Here is a 13,699-nt window from a genome sequence, read left to right on the forward strand (position 1 = left end):
GCTCGGCTGTCCAGGTACTACTGGGCAGTCATGACGCCAACGAAAGAGGAAATTAGGCTACTGTACCTGGAGTCGGACTTCTCTGTCGCCGGTAAGCTGTTATTTTGCGCCGCGGAGCCGCCGTAGGCTATTTGACCGCCGTATTCCTGTCTGTGACCCCATTCAACCCACAACCAGCAGGATTCGCCTTTCGTTTCTGCTGCTGGCTGAAATCTGGACTCGCACAGTCGTTTCTGCTGCTGGCTGAAATCTGGACTCGCACAGCGTGCTGAATGATTTATTTTGCTGGCACAAAACTATTTTTAGTCGCAAATGCGAGTAAAATGCTCGCACATAGAGCTCTGTGGAAAACAAATCACTGCCAACAAGTAAAAAGACATAATAAATGATAACTTTCACTGCTCAAAGATACTCACATGTCTGGAAAACAAACCACTACAGCAGCATATTGAGTGCCAGGTGGCCAGCGCGCGCGTTAAGCCCTTTTCACACAGAGCGCGCAAAGCGCAGACCTCCGCCGACGAACCCATTCATTGTGTATGTGCTACCACCAGCGCGCGCCGTTATTTGGACGGCGCATGGATACTCACAGAAAAGTGCCGCGAGAAAAAAAAAAGAAAAGAAAGAAAGTCAGATTAAATATTCCTGCCGCAACAATTTTAAGACCTTTGAGTAATGAATTTAAGACCAATTTAAGACATTTCTAATGAATGTAAGACATTTTAGGCCTTAATTTTAGATACATGAATTTAAGACTTTTTAAAACTTTTCAAGGATCCGCGGATACCCTGCTAAAGATACTGAACATTGTGCAAAATATTGTCAATCAGCAGCTTCACTTCAAAAGAATCTGTACCAAGAAATGTATGGATAAATGCACATGTAATGACAGTGAGAAGTAGACTGACTGTGGAAAAACTGAGACATACTGTTGAAATTGCACTTATTTTTCTGAAGACATCTCAAGCTGTTCATCTGTTTTGTAAAAGGATCAACTTCTACAGAATGTACTTGTAATTCTTTACACAAAAGAAGGGAAAATATTGGAGCTGATGGTACTTACAGGTTATTGTGCAATGGTTTTATTGGTCCGGCCCATCTGAGATCAAATTGGGCTGCATGTGGCCCATGAACTAAAATAGGTTTGACACCCCTGATCTAAATTGATAATTAGCTCTACATCTAAGAGGGGAAGTCAGAATTTTTGATGTGGGGGTGAATTGTTCCTTTAAGTGTTTTGCTACCTACTGTATATTGAAAGAACCTGTCAAATGAGTACCAGACTCATAACTGTCTTAAAGACAGGCCAGCATTGACAATAGAGCTTTTGTAGGAGCTTTTGTTGACCATGTCTGTCATTGAAAATCTTTTAACTTTTCTCAGGGCCTAAAAGGATCCACTGGTGTCCCAGGGTTACCAGGAAAAGTTGGTCAAGCGGTAAGGGTGCAGACTGTCCCAAACTTATCGCTCAGTCACTGAACATGACACAAGAAATATAACAATTTTGATTGGACTGTGTGATGTTTCCAGGGAGAAAAGGGAGGTTTGGGGCCTCCTGGGCCACCAGGTTATCCAGGAGACGCTGTACGTATAAAACAATTCAGAATCAGATCCAGAGCTCATGTGATGTTATTATTACTGTGTGTAAAATCCTTTCCTCTGGTTTCAGGGCCTGCCCGGAAGAGATGGAAAGGTTGGACTTCCTGGGAGACCTGGTCAAAAGGTCTGTTTGTTTTGACAGCGCAGAACTGTATGTTACAAAAGTCATTCAAGGATCAGGAGAATAAAAGAGGCATGGGGCTGGCTAAGCGTGCACATTCTTAAAAGACTTTGCTGTTCCCAAGAGTTGTGTTGTTGATGTTTGGCAACCATGGAAATAGAGTCGTAGAGTGCTGGTGTCTCCCTTGTCTTTTTCCAAACCCCGTTTTTTAAACTTTGTACACATGAAAGTTCAGATAGATGCCTATGTCATAAATCCAACATGACTTGTCAACATTATGAGAGAGTGTGTATGATGGTGTGTCAAATTAAGAGCTCATCACTAGGGACTGGATGAAAATGAAATGTATTAACAATGTTTTTGTTTCTCCGATGTGTTAAGGGAGAAGTTGGAGCTATGGGTATTCCTGGTGTTGATGGAAGAGAAGGCCATCCTGTGAGTCAAAAACACAGATCACTCATTGTGCATGTTTGTGAGCTGTTGGATCTTTCCTCAGACTTCTAGAAATTGAGGATTTGATGCAAATTGTGCATGACTGAAATATGACATTCTATCATACTGAATTAACATTGAAGGGAAAGAAAAGATGAGCTTTATGTATGTGGTACTTTGCATTACGGTTTACAAATTGTAGTTGACGTGAAATTATACTGTAAGTAATTAAAACGGCCAAATACCGTACAAGACCTGATTTTATGGATCATGTAGATTTGCATGCATAACGTGTTTTACTGTAGCAAGACTGCAGTGTGTTAACATACTGTCAGCAGTACAGAGAGCACCCCTGACAGCCAGTAAATTAGGGGTATTTCCCCTGTAGTTCATCCCAGGATAACCCTGTTATGTAACAAGCAGGCTATAATCTAAGGCAGTGAAAGTAACTCAGCGAGGGAATGCTGCGGTGCTCTGGCAAATCTGTTTTAGGAAGAAAGTGTTTCAACTGGGCAGCCACCCCACTGATCATGATTATAAGTGTTGTCCAAAAGTTTGCGATGGGTCTACAAAAGATGAGTCAGTTGCTCCACAAGGCTGTAAGCCATTTTTCCCCACCAGAACAATAGAGTTAGCGCTGTATCCAAGGAGACAGGATTAGTACTGTACTTCCTCAAGTTAAAACAAGATGAACTTAGCGCTGCAGTGTCTGCCCCAAGACGGGGATTTCTCCACTTATAGGTAGAGGATGAGTCTCTGGGTGGCTCTATCTATATCTCTGTCTCTCTGCCTGCCTGTCTCATCTATTCACTAAGAACATATGTTACTCAAACTTCAGTCTGAGGCAACCACTGAGCATCTGCAAACATTTATCTCAGAAGAAAAAAACGTCAAAACAAAAAACTAAAGAGGCTCTCCAGGGTAGTTTTGCTGCATGTGTTGAACCACATAAACTTTCAATGTATTAAACCACTTATTCATACATTTGGATCTAATTTACTTCTTTTTCCTATGTGCAACTCCTTTTTTCTCTTATTGCATTGATCAGCAAATAAGACATGTGCACAGTTCAACTGCAGCACAAAGATTCATCTAAAGATCGTACACTTTGACATACAGATGAAACTTTAGACAGTGCTGCAGTTTAAAGAAGGAAATAAACTGAAATATTCTTTCAGAAATCCCCAAACCATGTTTCTCCACTTATGTGTACAACTAGCCAACCGTAGCTGGGGAGTGTAACATTTTGGTAGACATTTCTTGGTGCACCGTGTCAGTTCAATCAGTTCCTTTTATTGAGCAATTGGCTACAATTGTTACAAACACAATGAGGTAATTCTTTCATTGTGAGAGGACACAGACTGGAACCTGTGGTGCTTCATGCTGCTTTTAGTCTCACTTCAGAAACCCTGCATATGAAAATATGTGGTTACACTGAAAGAACTGTAGTTCTGTTAAATATTGTGAACCTCTAGCAGTAGATAATGATAGTATATATCTAAAGACATTAGTCAGGAGTCGAATAAGAGACAAACAGAAACATTAAAAGAACAGTTCACCCCAAAATCAAAAACACATATTACCTCTGTGTCTGACACAGAGGCACAGAGGCACCCTTTGCGAACGTATGCTATGTACCGGGCGGTGGCTATCTGTGATGCAGTGGGCAACAACTATAGTATTAAGAGCGATGGTTGGGTCAAACAAACTCTGCAAAACTGCTTTTGTTGCCTAAATCTAACCATGGACTTTTGTTGCTTAAACTTAAGGAAGTAAACCTAAAATGAAGTATTTTACCTACGTTGTAAGGTTATTTTGAAAAAGACTGTAACCAGCATAAACTGTATATTCCCTATGAAAATGGAAGTCTAGTTTGAAAGGACACATTGCATGTAACGAATGTAATTTGACACGGCGTTCCTGAACATTCAAAACTGATGCAGGAGAATGCCTAGTGCGTCACATTTTGACGTGTAGGTCCATTGACAAAGCGGCAGTAGGCTACTTGACGAGATGGGATGAGAACGTGTTGGTGGCGCTCAAAGCACCGAAAAAATAAACTCAACAGCACTGTCACTTTCTAGAAATCATGATCCGGTCACTCAAGATAATCTACAGACCTTGTTGTGAGCAGTTTCATGTAGGAACTATTTCCTTTCTACCAAACTATACCCGCCAATCGTATCACTGCTCATACAGACGTGTGCATCTACTCATTGACGAGAGGCTCGTGCTCGTGACATGAAACATGAAACTGCTTACAACACGGTCTGTGGATTATACTAAGTGACTGAATCATTATTTCTGGAAGGAGACATTGCTGTAAAGTCCTTCAAATGTATTTTTTGGGGCTCTGACGAGTGCCATTTGGTTCCAATACAGAGAAGGCAGACATTTCAATGGCTCATCCCTTCAACACTCTGCAACTCACACCAAAACAATCTAGAATGATGAATAGCACTTAGGTATGAGAAAAAAAAAAGTTTTTATGATTTGGAGGTGAACTGGTTCTTTAAAAACAATTCCATGTCATATTTTTTTGTCATTCTTGAATAAATTGATCTGTAATTCAGTATAATGTGTTTCCTTGCTCCCAGGGTATGCCTGGTTTGCCAGGAATTGCAGGCCAGACTGGACTAAAGGTGAGCTCCTGTTCCTAATGTATGTTCGAAATAACTGAACAATGGTTTGGCGTCATTCCTTGTGAACATGTTTTACTGAAATGTTTTTCATTTAAGGGGGAAACTGGTTTGCCTGGGTCCAGAGGCTTCACAGGATTGCCTGGACCACCTGTAAGTGAACAGCCGTTGGACTTGTGTGTCGGTGCAGAGCACACTAAAGTACTAATATTGAATCTGGAGAGTTACTATGTCGATTTCTTTGTTCTCCTGTAGGGTGAGATGGGTTTACCTGGTGCACCTGGTTTAAAAGGATCAATTGGACCCAAGGTAATCATTTATGCCTGTCAGAAAATCTGCTTTCAAACAGCTGCACTGTCAGTGATGCAGACCTAAAACGAAGCTAGCAGAAATAATCACTGACTTTCTTCTTACCGACAGTCATCAAAAGATTTATTTAAGTATTTAAAATGGATAAAGTGTGCTCTAAATATAATATGAGTTTATCCCCTCTGCAACCTTGGAGCTGTGAGTGCACTGGCTCACCCTGTGACCCAGAAGAGTCAATACTGCATATCACTCCACACAAGCTGGCATTAGCAGCTGCAGGCCGAGCCATGTCATGATTACGGTTCAAAAACAATGTAGTACAGTTAAACAGCTGTCAGCAAGTACAGTGGATCAGTGTGGCATCATATGACATTACTTTACTAATCCTTGTATCATTCAGCCTATGAAACATGCATTGCAGTTGGACAGAGTGCCATGAGTTTGGATAACATCTTTGAAGCCTTCTAACCAACAAGTTGATTGAAATGCACAGTGAGCTGCTTGTGTCAGCAGCATTGCATGTTTTGTTTGGTCACTGTTTTTCTAAAATACACTTTAGCACAAGTAACGATCTCTTGGCCACACCGGCAGAGCTAAATTAAGCGCTGATCCGGCCCTACTGCTTTCGTCAGTGGAATTTTAGTGGAAATGTAAGCAGTCTGGGCTTGTCTGGTCTGGACGCTCTGTCTCCTAATCACTTTTCATTAGCTGATCCGGCTTTAACAGGCCAATGTGTATTGGTAAATGGCACATGGGTGAAAAGCTTTATGGACAGGCAGGCAAAACTTTGATTTTATGGCTGAGCTTCAGACTGCAATTACTGAGGCTTGTTTAACTCAAAAAGAAAGCACATGATTAGACATAATTAAACGTCAAGCTGCAGTACACCAAAACCTTGTGAAAATATGCTAAAACTATTGCATGCATCAATGAAAATGAAATATAATAAGGAAGTGTAAACTGCAGTCCAGTGAGTGATGTGGTGTGGTTTGGATGTTATATCATTGTATGTTTTCCGTAACATGAGATGTTCTATGTCTTAATCAAGGGGAATAAGGGCGGAAGTGGAAGTCCAGGAAGTCCAGGAAAACCAGGGCCTGCGGTAGGTTTCCATTTAGATACTATAATATGAACCAGGTGGCTTTATTACTGATTTAAAGTGCTGTAATAATTTATTGACTCAGCAAAGCTGCGAGTAAGTAAACATGTGTTTATCCAGTGTAACAAAATACTGTTTTTATGTCGTGCAGTTTAAAAGGTGTTCTTGTTTTTAATGATTGGTGTTAAATTTAATGCTACTTAAGGGGACTGCAGGGGAACCAGGAAGAGCAGGTCAGCCGGGGCACCCGGGCATGCCAGGCCTGAAGGGCAGCAAGGTATTTTTACTTACATTTTTTTCTGGCAGTGTTGTGACACTGCTGTCTCTCCCCCTTTCATCCTGCCGAAATCTTTTCAGACATATGATTTATGACAATGGATATTCCTAATTTGAGCTGTTTACTTGTCAGGGTTTATCAACTCTGGTTAAACTAAAATTAATTGATATTTAGTCATGAATGTTACATTGCCAGAAATTTTAGTTGTAATAATGACTCGACTTCCATATCAGCAACAGACCTACATCACAATCAGTATTTTTAGGCAAGAATATTCATAGTTTTCTCAGGAAATGTCTTACCACATGAAGATTTGTACAAAACTAAGCCAAATGTGAGAAGTCTTCACTGTGCTATAAAATATAGATAGATAGATGTACTCTGACAATATTTTTTGTTTTCTGCAAATCATTTGGAACTTGTGTTTGTTTAACCTGCCACAAAACGTACTATAACATCATAATCCTGGCCTTAATGTTTTTCTTTTCCTTAAATCAGGGACAAAGAGGAAATCCAGGTGATAAAGGAGAGATGGTAAGATTCCCAACAAAAATAGATTAGTCACACAAGCAGATTGTCCTATGATAGTGATGACCTGTGTAATGCTAACTTTCAAATTAGATCTTTAAATAATTGCGACTGAGTTATCTTATCTTATCAGCACTGAGTGCCGGACTGAAACTTTGGTCCAAAAGAAATTGCTACCATTTATCTGTTAACTGAAATTCACAGTGTAGAACTTATCCAGTAACTGTTTCAACACTGTATACTGTCTTTACTCTAAGTATGTATGTTAGTGGAGGAACATACAATCTTTAATTCATTTCATATAGAAATCAAGAATCCACTGGAAATATAGCCTCACTTATCGCCTATTGATTGTGGGTTTGGAAAACAATTGTGTCTTTTGGAAGTGTAACTGGAGATTTGGTGTTCTTCTGAATTCTGACATGATTTTCTCCATTACACTACACTGGATCAACTTCATGTCATGACAGCAAAATCAACTGCTGAACATTACAATGAAGTGTTATCATGAGGCTGCATTCAAAACACATTATCACCCATAAAAACTGCTTCAAATATGCATCAATCATCATGTTTTTGAATGGATGTTCTAATCTGCAGCACAGTACCATATGCTGCAGTATAGATCTGATTTCAGATGCTTTCATGACGATAATCTAATGATTTTCTCACCAGGGAATGAAAGGTGGAAAAGGAGAGCCTGGTCGGCGGGGGGAACATGTGAGTTACTTTGATCATCTTTGTTGTGTGCTGACAAACACAAGTAGTGCAAAAAAAAAAAAAAGCACAATAAAATCTCTCTTATATTTTATTGGATATTTTACTGATGTCTTTTGAACTTGTTTTCTGTCAATGTCAATGCTGAGCAAATTAAGAAAAACCTGAACAATACATTAATTACTTCCCCAAAGAATGGTCCATGTCTGTTTCTGTTACATGGCAGGATAGCTCAAAAACGGAAACTTCATTTTTAATGTGAATAGCACCCCCATGTGGCAATTTGTTCAGAACTTTAAATCATCACTCATTAACTCCTTACCTGGGAGGCTTAGCAATCAAATTATTTTTGCTTAGAGTAAGAAGTAATGAGGAGCCGGGGCAAAGCATATCTAATCTATCCATATAGTCCATACCAGCTTTTATGTACAATTAATTTATTTCCATTTACATTTTGTTTTTTAAGCACTCCTCATCCATGCCATGTTTTGTATATATTTGTATGACATTGTAGGGGTGATCTTTTTACTGACTTGTTGTTAACTTCTTGGAGTCATGGCCTACCTGACATAAAGTCATATAATTTCCGAACACATGAAGGTGGGGGTTTGATTAAATTTAGATGCCACAGGCAAATATCAGTAACACAATCATTGACACAATGTGATGCTATTTAACCTATAGGTGGTGCTACAACAGCTTGACACCCACTCAGTAGCCATGAGTCTGACATTTTTGTGCATATTAAGCTCTTATGATTTCAAGATTTAGGCATGCTCCAAAAATCTGCAAATTTATTTTTGAAGAATTTTAAGTATTTTAATACCTATTTTAATACCTACCTAGAAGCTGCGTTTCTGTTACTACAAAATAACACACTTTGGGGTTTGTACAGCCTTGATGGAGATGCATGCCCTTCGAATGCTTTCTAGTTTTTGATGACCTATTCTGACTTTCATCAACAGGGCTCAGCTGGTCCAGTGGGACTGAAAGGAGAGGTATGTTCAGCTGAATAATTTAATGAATGTTCTTCCATCCAACCTGAACTGCTCTGTGTAGTGCTAACCTTGCGGTGGTATTTTTGCCAGAAAGGGACAGCAGGGGATTCGGGGCAGAGAGGACAAGAAGGTGCGATGGGACGGCCCGGACAGCCGGGTCAGTCAGGCCCAGCTGGCCCTCGAGGGCTGCAGGGGGAGAGTGGTCCACCTGGCCCACCTGGACCTGAAGGAAGATCTGTATGTTTGCTACACATTGTGCTAACTTCAATGCAGATGATGTTTTTTATTGTGATGTCATATCTGATATGATGGAGTCACTGAAAATCCATACGATCCATCACTTTTCCTTCCAGGCAAGCCAAATGTCGGACCATCACATTCGGCAAATCTGCAGAGAGATTCTTCAGTGTGAGTATCACTGTAGACTGATTGACATGTCTCTGTGTGTTTTCACCACACATCTGAAATATTCTCATTGTCATTCATCCTAGCTGAGCTGCCTTTATTGTTGCTGAGCAACCAGCAGAGTAGCTGTACCAGATGTCAAACCCGGCCTGGATCTCCTGGTCCTCCAGGTCAAACTGGGCCCCAGGGACTTAGGGGTCTTCCTGGACTTAGTGGCTCCAGGGGACAACCAGGCCACCCTGGTCGGCCAGGGCACCCTGGTCTTCATGGGATGAAAGGTAAAACCTGGGTCAAAGTCTACAGTATGTTATTAAGGCTGTGTCGCAGAATGCTCAAACAGGTACACCTGTGTTTGCAGGAGAACCAGGTTTACAGGGCGAGAAGGGGAGCCCGGGTCGAACCACTATCGGAGACCAAGGGCCACCAGGGCCTCCAGGTAATTAATGTGACCAATTATTCAGTGTCACTAATCATTCACGAAGCCATGTGGAAGCTAATTTTCTGTGATACTTGAAAAAGATTTCATGGGAGGATGCTTAGCTATGACTTTTTAAATTTTATTTTTACTATTGAAAGAGGGTAAAAACGTAAGTAATTATAGAGCTGCATGTAGCTTATTGGTTTACTCAGTGCCTCTTTTCTCTTGCTCTCTTTGTTTATCCTGACATTACTGCTACGTCAGGAGCGTTGAGAATCCACCTGCACTGAATATACAGCGACAGGGCTAACTGTTAGCATCACAGAGCTAACATTACCTAACAGGTTTAACCACAGAGTCGAACCATTTCAATGTGAGTTTGTTGGGACCATTAACAGCTCGGTTTTGGATGTTAACTCATGCTAACTGGGCATATGTTGAGCTGACTTATCCTTTTCATCAGTGAAGAGGATTAGCACCCAATGAGCAAGGAATTGTCTCTCATATAGGTGTCAAACTCTGCCTCTGGGTCATCAGCTAGTTGAAGGGTGCTGTAGTCTTCTCTCAGGAGCGACTCTGCGGTCTCATTATCTCCCCCTTAGCGCCAGTGATTTACTATATAAAATACATATTTAACTGTTTAACTGATAGTATCAATCGGTCAAAATTCTTATAGTCAGTTTGACTCTGCGACGACTGATTATCAACATCTCTAATTTCATGCTTTTACTACTGTGTGCCGCTCCTTTGAACTGATCATGGCTTTGTATTTTTATCTCCACAGGTCCAATGGGTCCGCAGGGGTACAGTAAGCCAGGAGCGCCAGGAAAGCCTGGACACCCCGGTCTAAACGGAGCAGAGGGCAAAAGTGGTAATCCTGGCATCCCTGGTCAGCCTGGGGTGTGTGATCCATCCATGTGCTACGGTAGCATGATGAGGCGGGATCCTTACAGCAAAGGGCCAAACTATTGACGTAACGCAGCGTCACTGCAGGCACCAGTCTCGAGCTGATGTGGAACAAACAGCCATTCTCAGGAAGATCTCATCTTTACAGTTTTTTCTCTGTCGTGGAAACAATACGGACCTCCTCTTACAGCTTCTATGTGATCTCAGACAGTCAACAGAACTAGATCCTATCACATTTTCTCTGATGGTATTTTTGAATTATTATTCACGTCTTTGAACATGCTTTGAGGTGTTATCAATGGTGTGAAGAGAATTAATAACTGGCTCCATTTCATACCTCTCATCTGAGCACCTTGACCTTGTGTACTTCATGTATGTCTGGATCTCTCTCTGGGCAGTGTGGCTGGTGCTTTTTCCCAGATTGCCCCTGGTGTTGCTTCACTGCATGTTGCTCTCTAAATTTTCACTACACATTAGATGGGTGCTATATCATCTGTTCAAAAAACACGCAACTTCTATGATCGACAGATTCCATGCAATAAATTATTCCATTATACCTTATATCATGTTTCAAGCAAAGACTGTGACTTCCTGTAGCTAATTATAAGCTGCTGTAAGCCTTTATGTTCCTAAAGCATTCAGTTTGACTGTTTCGCACTTATTATGAAAAAACTTTTACAACAGCTAATATTGTGTATCACCCAAGATAAATGAATATTTTACGCCCTATCACAATAAGTAAAATGTTTAAAAGTATACTATGCAGGATTTACCTTAACACAGTGACTCATACAAAAGTAATCCCTCTCAACCATCAATTATGACCCACTAGAAGTGTGTGGCAATGTAATCATCCGTGGAGACTCTGCCCTCTGCCTGTATTTTCTTATTTCCTCCTTGTTTTGCTATGTTCAGGACTTTCCTATGCACAGCGCGCAGGTGAGGTCAGGATGAAAAGGTGGCGACCAGGTGCCACACCGTACAAGCACTTATTCAAAAATAAGCTACGAAAATTGCAGACAAAGCACATAAAAAAAGACTGTTCTAGCTGTTCTGTTATTTGTCTTTACCCACTTCACCATTATACCCACATTACTGATGATTATTAAGACATTTGATTTTCTTCGTTTCACCTAACCCTGGCTTTTACTTCAATTTTTGCTGGCAATACTGTTCACGAACATTAGTCGACAATTCCTGCATAGTGTACCTTTAAAGTTTCACCATCAAAGAACATGCTGACATTTTACTTTGAAATATGATGTCACTTATGTTCCAGAGGCTTACCTTTCATTACTGTAGCTGGTATTTTATTGTTATTTATAAAAGAGTCATAACTGTGTGTTTCAGCAGTGACATGTCTTAAACAGCTTTTGTAATTTTATTATTTTGTGTTAAGGTGACTTTTGTATGAATCTCTCTCTCTCTCTCACTCTTTCTTTTTTTTTTTTTTTTAAACTAGAATTAAAACATCTTATTGATTTGTGATGTTTATTCCAGGACTCCATCACATTATTGATCTCATCTTTCTGCTGGGTTATTATTAGTAGTAGTATTAGTATTATTGTGAACATTTCCATCTGCAGCATCACACAGGATGAAGTGTGAAACAAAAAAGAGATCATCATCTGGGTCCTGTAAGGACCGGGGGTGTAGCATCAAATTCTTGGCCCTATTCATAAGCAGTCTCTGTGTCCCTTTCCCTCTTTCCCGGTAAGACCACCCCGTTGACGAGAGCTCAACATTCTGTTTCACTCTCTCTATAATTCTTGACTCCCTGCCGGCCCTTAACAATTTTAGTGGCCTTGACAAACAAACTCCCTCAGCCAATCAGTGTAACAAAACATGGGGGAACATCTTGTTGTTGTTCTTCCTCTAATTAAATTGTTGTTATTAATTTTATTTCTGCAATTATTTCACTTAGTAAACACTCGCTGTGTTTACTCTACTAATGTTAGAGTTGGCACTTGTTGCTTTGGAAGCTGCCATTACTGCAAGCTGCAGACTGCATTTTATGTCATCAGTTACGTTGATTGGCTGCTTATGTTGTCAGCTACAGTGCAGATCCCAAATTGACCCTTCGTTGACCAATCATAGCGTTGTATCAGGCTGGCTCAGACCAGGGTCTGACAACAACACAGCTGTGCTCCATTGACTCTAATGCAATTGTTTTAGATTTCCCTCATTTTCAGGCTGGTTTTGTGAATTTGGAGCTAAATGTTGTGCCTGGGGTACGTCGTGTATTAATGATACTCGTTACTTGGAGAGGTTGGAAAAAGATACACGTTTCTTCCCTGTTCCAAAACCAAAATCAAACCCTGAAAAGTGTAGGGTTAGCTAGCTAGCTACTGAAGATATAGCCTACTGAATGTATACACATGCTGCTTTTGCTTTTTTAATGATTATAACAGTGAAAAAAGACCGACCCTGTTGTACAGGAACCAGTGAAGGGAAGCAGGGAAACTTTGCTGATATACTTTGCTGTTTGACTTCCCCCGGAGCTCCCCGACAGTCCGGCAGCAGAGGTTTGACCGCTGGTGGTGGCACACGGGCGGAACCAAACACTGTTCATCTGCACACACTGTGATGCCACCCAACTGGTTCAATATCAGCAAAGTTTCCCTTTACATTCATTGTCTTGTGTGGCGATCAGCTGTGATGTGGTGGTTCACTTTTACACTGTGATCTGTAGCCTATAGTTCGGCTTTAGCTTCTAACTATCTTTGTCTTTTTAACCAGTTGTTGCTGCTGAGTCAGTTTGACATCCTGGATATATCCTTCAAACACAGACTGTAGACCCCTCTGTCTGCTTCTCTCTGGAATCACTGTTTCATGTTTCCAAAAATGTGACAATACTTCATCAGGGAGTGCAGTTAGTTACAGTGTGGGCTTCATGCTTACTCCGACAGCTTGTCAGACCATCACAAAGGGGCGGAGTTTAGCGAGGGGTCAGTTGGCCCTGATTGGATTTTAACTTCTAGTCCAGACTGATACAGAGAGCAACCCCAATTTCCCTTTCTTGGGAAACAACTTGACTTTTGTGCCTTTCAGGGGTCAGCAGGGTTTGAGAGAGCTTCCACTATTTTTTGTTTATACAATGTTCAGTCTTTTAACCACTTAATTCATACAATTATATTTATGGTACTAATAATTTATAAATGTAATATTGCAAATAAAACCAAAGTTTTCACTCCAAGCTTTTCGAGGCCCCCCTCCCTCCCTTTAGCAACCTGCATAATCAGTCCCTCTTC

At 40.7% G+C, this 13,699-nt stretch overlaps 1 protein-coding gene and 1 long non-coding RNA gene across 3 annotated transcripts in view; one reads left to right on the top strand and one right to left on the bottom strand.

Annotated features, from left to right (window-relative positions):
- Positions 1–11,922, top strand: part of col21a1 (collagen, type XXI, alpha 1) — a 35,231-nt gene extending 23,309 nt beyond the window's left edge. Inside the window, exons 13-29 of the mRNA XM_050071192.1 lie at positions 1,384–1,437; positions 1,531–1,584; positions 1,670–1,723; positions 2,102–2,155; positions 4,750–4,794; positions 4,891–4,944; positions 5,047–5,100; positions 6,149–6,202; positions 6,405–6,476; positions 6,975–7,010; positions 7,680–7,724; positions 8,687–8,719; positions 8,810–8,956; positions 9,073–9,127; positions 9,211–9,402; positions 9,483–9,560; positions 10,327–11,922. Of these exons, the coding sequence (XP_049927149.1) occupies positions 1,384–1,437; positions 1,531–1,584; positions 1,670–1,723; positions 2,102–2,155; positions 4,750–4,794; positions 4,891–4,944; positions 5,047–5,100; positions 6,149–6,202; positions 6,405–6,476; positions 6,975–7,010; positions 7,680–7,724; positions 8,687–8,719; positions 8,810–8,956; positions 9,073–9,127; positions 9,211–9,402; positions 9,483–9,560; positions 10,327–10,514 (1,269 nt within the window). The 3' untranslated portion in view covers positions 10,515–11,922. The remainder of the gene's footprint in view (positions 1–1,383; positions 1,438–1,530; positions 1,585–1,669; positions 1,724–2,101; positions 2,156–4,749; positions 4,795–4,890; positions 4,945–5,046; positions 5,101–6,148; positions 6,203–6,404; positions 6,477–6,974; positions 7,011–7,679; positions 7,725–8,686; positions 8,720–8,809; positions 8,957–9,072; positions 9,128–9,210; positions 9,403–9,482; positions 9,561–10,326) is intronic.
- Positions 1–13,699, bottom strand: part of LOC126406731 (uncharacterized) — a 54,554-nt gene that overhangs the window by 12,246 nt on the left and 28,609 nt on the right. The window lies entirely within an intron of this gene.

This window comes from Epinephelus moara, chromosome 19 (genome assembly GCF_006386435.1).
Source record: "Epinephelus moara isolate mb chromosome 19, YSFRI_EMoa_1.0, whole genome shotgun sequence".
NCBI lineage: Eukaryota > Metazoa > Chordata > Actinopteri > Perciformes > Serranidae > Epinephelus > Epinephelus moara.